Source organism: Schistocerca gregaria, chromosome 1 (assembly GCF_023897955.1).
Source record: "Schistocerca gregaria isolate iqSchGreg1 chromosome 1, iqSchGreg1.2, whole genome shotgun sequence".
NCBI lineage: Eukaryota > Metazoa > Arthropoda > Insecta > Orthoptera > Acrididae > Schistocerca > Schistocerca gregaria.
In genome coordinates, this window is record NC_064920.1 from 1,078,092,152 (window position 1) to 1,078,101,468 (window position 9,317).

The window sequence follows — 9,317 nt, forward strand, 5'->3', positions numbered from 1 at the left end:
TTACACTTCTGATACTGCAGTGTCTGTGTTGTTAAACAGAATGATGAAGTGTTTCTTTGGGCATGCATACATCTCCAGTGAAACATGCATTGCAGAGACTACAGCCATTATGAAATAAATGAAATGTATTCATCATAGTTGTGAATATGAACAGCCATCAGCTGTATAAAGGAATGATGACAGTGAAAATCCACGAACGACTGGTACTCGAAGCATACTAACCACTTTACACGAGCCATTGCCTAACTGCTTTGGATATCCATGCCCGACCCAGGGCCACATCCAAACTCTCATACGTCATCGTCGTTACTGCTTCACAGACTGTACTCGTACACAAAACATGTAATTCCCATACATTTGGTGTGGTGGTAAGTTCTTATGGGACCAAAGTGCTGAGGTCATTGGTCCCTAGGCTTACACACTACTTAATCAAACTTACGCTAAGGACAATACACACACCCATGCCAAGGGAGGCCTCGAAACAGGCGGGGGAACGGGTCAAAACAGTGACAAGGTGCCTCAGACAGTTCCCATACAGGGAAAGACATTTTAATTGAAAGTCGCTGCTTGGCATTGGCATGTTTGAGCCCTGACCCGGCACAGATTATTATTGTCGTCATTCCCTTATACAGCTGTTGCTTGTCTGTGATCGCAGTTGCGAATATGTTTCATGTACTTGCGTTTTGTTTAACTGTTTCTTTTCTTTTATGAAGCCAATATTTTTAATTTTTACTACACTCTTTACTTGGGTTTGTATCCAGCATGTATTACACACTTATTACTCATGATGAGAATAAGTCTTACACTTTTTACTTACCTGTTCATGTTAATGTTTTTATTATTCTTACGTGAAACCATGTGTTCAACAATGGGTGTCAAAGCTATCTCTATACAACTTTTCCTTTATTTGCAATTATTCTCAGTATAGATTACTAATGTACTTCTCCCATTAACTGTTTGAGTGTTAGTTGAGAATTAAAATTGTATTAATTTCTTAGTATTTTCTTTTCATTTTCATTCCCATGTAATATTTTAATCTTTATCTTCTCAGTGATGATATAACTGGTCTTGATAAGTGTAGCGTTGGAGCAAAATATGTAAATTGGGACATTGGATTTAACTTTCCCGCAAACACAACATCTATATTTCTTTTAGTTCCAGTACATTCTTTCTGTACCCCTGTGAAAACTAACCAAGATCTAAACTATAAAAAATATCGCCATCGCCACTTTAACACTACATTTAACACAAGCAAAATGTCTTCTTCATCAGTCATTGGCTTCTGACTTTCTTTTTATCCCACTAACTATTATAGTGACTTGGACACTCGCCACATATTTCTCCTAACACCCAGGCCTTCAGATGTCAGACACTCAGACCTGTACCATACGTTGTATCAACCAAAACTCCGATTTAGCTCGTACGATGTGCTTTCGTCCAACAGAACGGATGTAAATGTTAACTAAAAGTAACGTCAGAACTACTAGAGAACAAGAAAACCATATCTGTGAAAAGGTGATACACGTGGCGTGCATGGGGGAATTGGTGGAGTGTTACGTTGTATGTTGTACCAAGGGTCCCTGGTTCAAATGTCAGTGATGACAGTAGTTTTTAATTGCATCACACTGCGATCTAACATCCCAAAGATGGTCGGGCCCAAATGCGGTTCCTCTTCATCGAAATGTCTTGGCTCAGTCACGTCTAGGAGTTGAACCGCACGTGTCGCATCGCACATCCTAAATCAGACACTTCTTTTGGTTAAATTGTTTGACTGATGGCAAGTTTGCAAAATTGTATGAAACATAGAAAGTTAATATAAAATGTAATAACAGTAATAATAATATCAGGAACTAAATTAACGACCCATAAATGATGTAGGCCATGCAGTTGCGACTTGGTTAGAATAATGTTTATTCAGAAAGCAAACTAATAGCGAATGTGGTCGAATTTAGAGTTACTGTTACCCTCGAGTGCATATCTGTTTGACTCAGTTCAATCACTCACAATCTCATTGCATAATATAAGTCTAATAGTCCACTTTATTATTTATGCGAAAAGTTGAGAGTTCACACCAGGCGCGCGGCTGCTCACCTCTCACAGTCTTAAGTCCCACGATATCACACAACGCGAAATGTTGTAAGTCGTTTCGCTTCCTAGCTACCTGAAGACCGACCGTCCGCTTTCACATACCCACCCGCACTCTCCCTCCGCCCGTCCCCGGCCGCGTCTGCAGCGCGCCGAACATCGTCGCTCAACTGACGAGTGCAGTTCTCTTCTCTGAAGCCGTCCATCTGATTGGATACAGCTTATTATAAATTATTTTACATTTTAACACATTTAAATAATCAAAGCTTGACCACATTCACGTTCAAAATAAAGTAACAATAATATCCATTACATAATAAATGTTCAATTCTTTTACATAAAACCTATACAATTTCCTTCTCAACCTTGAATGTCACAGCCAGTAGCCGTGCACCAATGTGATTTCTGATAAATAAATAAAGAAGAAAAGAGACTATTATGCACCAATCTTTACAACAAATATTCGACCTGCGGTCGTCGCTCGATAGCAGTGGCAGCAGTCCACATATGCAGAGGTGTGTTGGTGCACGTCAGAGTACGGTGCAGCAGGTAAGTGTGCAGACGTTTTCAGACGTGCTTATCTTGACTGTGTGTTGAAAATGGTTCAAAGAACACATATTGATGACGTTATGAGGGGTAAACTACTAGGGCGACTGGAGGCTGGTCAAACACAGCAGATTGTAGCATGGGCCCTCTGTGTACCACAAAGTGTGATCTCAAGGATATGGCAACGATTCCAGCAGACAGGTAACATGTCCAGGCGCTACAGTACGGGGCATCCACAGTGTACAACACCTTAAGAAGACTGATATCTCACCATCAGTGGCCACAGACGGCCACGGAGTATTGCAGCAGGTAGCCTTGCTCGGGACCTTACTGCAGCCACTGGAACAGTTGTCTCCAGACACACAGTCTACAGACGACTGAAAAGACATTGTTTATTTGCCCAGAGACCTGCAAGGTGCATTCCACTGACCCCTGGTCACAGGAGAGACCGTAAAGCCTGGTGTCAAGAACACAGTACGTGGTCATTGGAACAGTATGTTCACGGACGAGTCCAGGTATAGTCTGAACAGTGATTCTCGCCGGGTTTTCATCTGGCGTGAACCAGGAACCAGATACCAACCCCTTAATGTTCTTGAAGGGGGTCTGCATGGAGCTCGTGGTTTGATGGTGTGGAGTGGGATTACGATTGGTGCACGTACATCCCTGCATGTCTTTGACAGATGAACTGTAACAGGTCAGGTGTATCGAGATGACATTTTGCACCAGCATGTCCACCTTTTCAGGGGTGCAGTGGGTCCGACTTTCCTCCTGATGGATTATAACGCACGGCCCCACCGAGCTGCCATCGTGGAGGAGTACCTATAAACCGAAGATATCAGGCGAATGGAGTGACCTGCCTGTTCTCCAGACCTAAACTCCATCGAGCACGTCTGGGATGCTCTCAGTCGACGTATCGGTGCACGTCTTCAAACCCCTGGGACACTCTAGGAGCTCCGACAGGCTCTGGTGCAAGAATGGGAGGCTATACCCCAGTAGTTGCTCGACCACCTGATCCAAAGTATGCCAACCCGTTGTGCGGCCTGTGTACGTGTGCATGGTGATCATATCCCATATTGATGTCAGGGTACATGCTCAGGAAACAGTGGCGTTTTGTAGCACATGTGTTTCGGTACGCTATTCTCAACTTATCACCAGTACCGTGGACTTACAGATCTCTGTCGTTTGTGTTCCCTATGTGCCTATGCTATTAGCGCCAGTTTTGTGTAGTGCCACGTTGTGTGGCACCACATACTGCAATTATCCTTAATTTATGAGCATGAGTGTAGATTATGGGTGTAGGCATGGATGCAGATTCTCTTCCAAGCTCTCAACATTCACAGCTAGCTGGGACTCACATCGTCTGTCATAAACATTTCTTTTATAAGACTGTTCAGAAAACGTTTTTGGGGGCATAAAAGAAAATAATTTTCATACCCTTCATTTCTACATACGATATTTAAGCTAAATTATGATTTCACTTGAATGCTTAGAGGATATTTACGTTTCTTATTGGCAAAATACACAGAGACTGCGAATGAGACTGAGCTACAGATGCATCTGGCGTCTCTGATTAACCCGAATGATGCAAAGCCGTGGCTACCGACTGGCAGGGCCTTCCTTCGGGAGTCACTAGAGAAAATCTGCCAGTATCCACTGATTGATGACGTCACTTCAAAAAGATATGAGAAATAAGTACAGGGTGGCCCACGAGAACTGGTACATTATCAATTGGTCACCCTGCCGTGTCTAATCGGACACACACAGTACGCCCTTCAGTTCAGAACAGAACTTGGCCGGTACAGGTGTCTACAGAGGCAGTGGAAGAAGAATTTTGCTGCTGTCCAACGAGCAAAGCGCCGCCGTTTCCGGGTTATTAAAAAAAAAAAAAAAAAAAAAAAAAACCTTGGATAAAACGATGGCACGTGACGGGTTCTGTAATTAATGTGAAGCAGAAGGGACCTGGAATGACAGTCCCATCGTCGGGAAATATCCGACGAGTGCATACAGCTCTGCAATGAAGCCCGTAGTGATCTCTCAGACACCAGTCCAGAATACGACAGATCCATCGCAGATCTCTACGGAGGATTGTGAAACGGGATTTGAAGTTTCATCCTTGAAAGCTGCAAGTGGCTCAGCATTTAAGACCAGGAGATAAACTGAGTAAGCACGATTTCTGCACAACACTACTGGACAGATATCACCAGGGTGAGGCATTTCAGACAAGTCTTGTGGCATCTGAGAAGGCAATCTTTCATGTGGATGTGCTCATCAGTAAACAAAACGTCCGATATTTTTGGGACACAAGTAATGGCTACCGCGATAAACCGGTTTTTCAGCCTTTAATTTTCCTCTGTGGCATCATCTAAAGAACAAAGGCTTTTATGGTGACTCGACAATATTCAGAATCTGAAAGCCACAATTTGAAGGAACAGAGGCCATTTCTCACGAAACGAACGACAACATAGTGAGGAGCTTACGCGAACGTCTCCAGCAATATATCGTGAATGTAGGAAGCCGTTTGTGTGGTGTATTTTAAGAAATAAACTTGTGTTTGGCTTTTAAGTCTGCCAGTGTTCTCAGAACAGTTACACAGATGTCAATGTACGTAGAACTTCTTAATAACAGAAGGGAAACGGAGCGTCGTAGTCCACACCGTGCACAGAATCGGCCGACTTGGTGGCGTCACCGTGGATTTTTCACTGCGTCTGTAACAAATGCAGCCATGTAGCCCGGTGCGAGAGAAGTGGTCGTAAAAACACCCCACTAGAAAAGGAGCGGAGTCGGTTTCAAAATGTTCAAATGTGTGTGAAATCTTATGGGACTTAACTGCTAAGGTCATCAGTCCCTAAGATTACACACTACTTTATCTAAATTATCCTAAGGACAAACACACACACCCATATCCGAGGGAAGACTCAAACCTCCGCCGGGACCAGCCGCACAGTCATATGACTGCAGCGTCCTAGACTGCTCGGCTAATCCCGCGCGGCTACAGGAGTCGGTTTCAAAGCCGACAAGAATTGCTGAAGGTTCATGTCAACGAACTACCGAGCGAACAATGCAGAACGTTTGACGTCGAGTGCCTCGCAAAAGCAAATTCCTCGCAGCGCTGCATAAAGCTGCAGGACTCCAGCGGGCCTAACGAGACTGGAAGCACGGTAGCCGACTGCAGGCGTGGAGTGTTTTCCAGTGTGTCGCGATTCTGCCTCTCGCCAAATGGTACAAGGCGTCACGTGCACCGATATCCAGTGAGGCGTTTAACCCGCCTTGTGTGGAAGGTTTAGTTCAGGCCAGAGGTGGTTCTGTGACCCTTTGGAGGTGTTTTTCATACCGTGACGCGGTTCCACTAATTCAGATTTCTTTCACCACAGACCGGGATGTTTATTTCAACATTCTCGGTGACACTCCCCCCGCTGACAGCACTGCGCGCACACGTTGGCAGTTTATCAGATTTTGAGGTATCGTATTGCATCTCGGATAGCCCACTAAATCGTTCGATCTTAGAGCCGCACATAATACCTGGGACTATACGGAACAGCAGGTGGGACGTAGCAGCTGACATCCCAATAGGCTGGCAGTCTACTGGGTTGGCACTGAATGCCTTTGAGGGAAAGAAGACTGTGGAAGCGTCCTCGCCAAACTGAAACCACATCTGGGCTAGGTGCAGTGTTACATGCTACGCCATGATTTCTCCTGGGATGACTCACTTTTGGGACTGCGTGTTTATCACAGGGTAATAATATTAGGGACTCAGCTTTATTAAGAGACAGTAATGACAAAATAAATTGTGCAAGTTCCAAAAAATTAATTGGCGACTTGTACGAGATGTAGTTGTTCGCGAAGTTAAGCGCTGTCAGGCTGGGCTAGCACTCGGGCGGATGACCGTCCGATCTGCCGAGCGCTGTCAGGAGCGGGCTGCCCTCAGCCCTCATGAGACAAACTGTGCAACCACTCGATTGGGAAGAAGCGGCTCCGGTCTCGTAAACTGACGTACGGCCTGGAGAGCAGCGTGCTGACCACGTGCTCGTCAGTCTCCGCATCCAGTGACGCCTGTGGGCCGAGGATGACACGGCGGCCGGTCGGTACCGTTGGGCCTTTGGCCCTGTTTGGGGAGAATTTAGCTTTTGTTACCAGATGTAGTTGATTGGTATAGTTTTCTTGCATATGACGTCATCAGTTAACGGATCTTGCTGGCCATTAAAATTGCCTTTTCACGCATTTTGGGTGCATAGATCTTCAGATATCAGTACGCAAAACAATCACCTCTGGCCGTAATAACGGTCTTGATTCGCCTGGGCATTAAGTCAAACAGAGCTTGGATGGAGCGTACAGGTACAGCAGCCCATGCAGCTTCAACACAATACCACAGTTCATCAAGAGTAGTGACTGGCATATTGTGGCGAGCCAGTTGCTCGGCCACCATTGTCTAGACGTTTTCAGTTGGTGAGAGATCTGGAGAATGTGCTGCCAGGGCAGCAGTCGAACATTTTTCTGTATCCAGAAAGGCCCGTACAGGACCTGCAACATGCAGTCGTGCATTATCCTGCTGAAATGTAGGGTTTCGCAGGGATCGAATGAAGCGTAGAGCCACGGGTCGTAACACATCTGAACTGTAACGTCCACTGTTCAAAGTGCCGTCAATAACCGAGGCGTGTTACCTATGGCACCCCATACCATCACGCCGGGTGATACGCCAGTATGGCGACGACGAATGCGCGCATCCAATGTGCGTTCACCGCGATGTCGCCAAACACGGACGAGAACATCATGATGTTGTAAACAGAACCTGGATTCATCCGAAAAAATGACGTTTTGCCATTCGTGCACCCAGATTCGTCGTTGAGTGCACCACCGCAGGCGCTCCTGTCAGTGATGCAGCGTCAAGGGTAACCGCAGCCATGGTCTCCGAGCTGATAGTCCATGCTGCTGCAAACGTCGTCGAACTGTTCGTGCAGATGGTTGTTGTCTTGCAGACGTCCCCAACTGCTGGCTCAGGGATCGAGATGTGGCTGCACGATCCCATGCTGCTGCAAACTTCGTCGAACTGTTCGTGCAGATGGTTGTTGTCTTGCAGACGTCCCCAACTGTTGGCTCAGGGATCGAGATGTGGCTGCACGATCCGTTACAGCCATGCGGATAAGATGTCTATTATCTCGACTGCTAGTGATACGAGGCCGTTGGGATCCATCACGGCGTTCCGTATTACCCTTCTGAACCCACCGATTCCATATTCTGCTAACAGTCATTGGATCTCGACCAACGTGAGCAGCAATGTCGCGATACGATAAACCGCAATCGCCAATCGCGATAGGCTACAGTCCGACCTTTATCAAAGTCGGAAACGTGATGGTACACATTTATCCTCCTTATTCGAGGCATCACAACAGCGTTTCACCAGGCAACGCTGGTCAAGTGCTGTTTGTGTATGAGAAGTCGGTTGGAAACTTCCTCATGCCAGCACGTTGTAGGTGTCGCCACCGGGGACAACCTTGTGTGAATGCTCTGAAAAGCTAATCTTTTGCATATCACAGCATCTTCTTGCTGTCGGTTAAATTTCGCGTCTGTAGCACGTCATCTTCGTGGTGTAGCGATTTTAATGGCCGGTAGTGTAAAACTGTGTCCACTAGGTCTCGAGGCTGGAACCTCAAGATGCGAGCCCAGGGGTGAGCGTTGCAATCGATCGAGCGTACTTCGGCCGTATGCTGACGCTTGCACTCCTCGGAGTTGCAGCTCACGTACAGTAGTACAGGATGAGACTGAACAGTGAAGTCTGTGTTGTCAGAGCACCTCCAGTGGGCAAGTGGACGTGTTAGATGAAGGTGTATGTATGGACACCTGCTGGTTTTTAGTATGTGGATATAGAGCACACACTATGCGTACATATGACCTTCTTTAAACCTAACTCACGGAATGTGAATGTCATACGATCGGTTAAGTTGCTCACTGTCGAACTTTACGTCTCGTACGATGTTGAAGACGGTAAACCGTGGGTAGAGTAGCTTTGCGGATCTGATATGACTCTCTGTCTGTCGGCAGGAATACATCGATATGCCGCTCCAGGATCCGCTGGGCTCGTGGGTGGAAACGGGCCCCATGTGGGAAGCCATGGTCGGCGGCCAGGACGACGCCGTGGTCTGCAGGTGCTCCTCCGGAGAAGACCCCTTTGCCTTCCTCGACGAACCTGTGCCCAGCTTCAGCTATCCCCCGATTCACCCTTCACGCCGCTGACGGGCTCCACCTCTAGCGCGAAAAATTTTTAGCTTTTGGCAATAAAGTCGTCTTTGAGCAGCACCACGATGTACTCTCCTTTCAGTGATCGACACATGTTGGCGAGGACCAGTCCATTTGGACGGTCAAGACGAAACAGAAACTTAAATCGCATACATATTGTAACAGGCTGATTGTACGTGTAGAGCTCAGTTGTAAGTGCGTAGAGTTCCGTGGCCAGAAACAGCCTACATAAAAGCTTTGTGGCTGGAGAGGCACGTTGTGTTTTAAAATGATTAGTACAGGACGAATAAACTGACCATTCGGCCGCCACTGCCTCTCGGTCCAGAATTGGAGAACTGGTGTACTGTATCACTGAGGGTCCGATTATGTCTTTTTGTGGACCCCATAACCCTTGGACAGCACACGAGTAATGCCCATAGTATTACGCAGTGATGTCAAAGCTATGAAGTATGTTT

The 9,317-nt window shown here is 46.4% G+C and overlaps 1 protein-coding gene across 1 annotated transcript in view; it reads left to right on the forward strand.

Moving 5' to 3' along the window:
- LOC126289431 (uncharacterized) overlaps positions 1-8,859 on the forward strand; it is a 114,904-nt gene extending 106,045 nt beyond the window's left edge. Inside the window, exon 7 of the mRNA XM_049984902.1 lies at positions 8,668-8,859. Within this exon, the coding sequence (XP_049840859.1) occupies positions 8,668-8,859 (192 nt within the window). The remainder of the gene's footprint in view (positions 1-8,667) is intronic.
- The last annotated feature ends 458 nt before the right edge of the window (positions 8,860-9,317 follow it).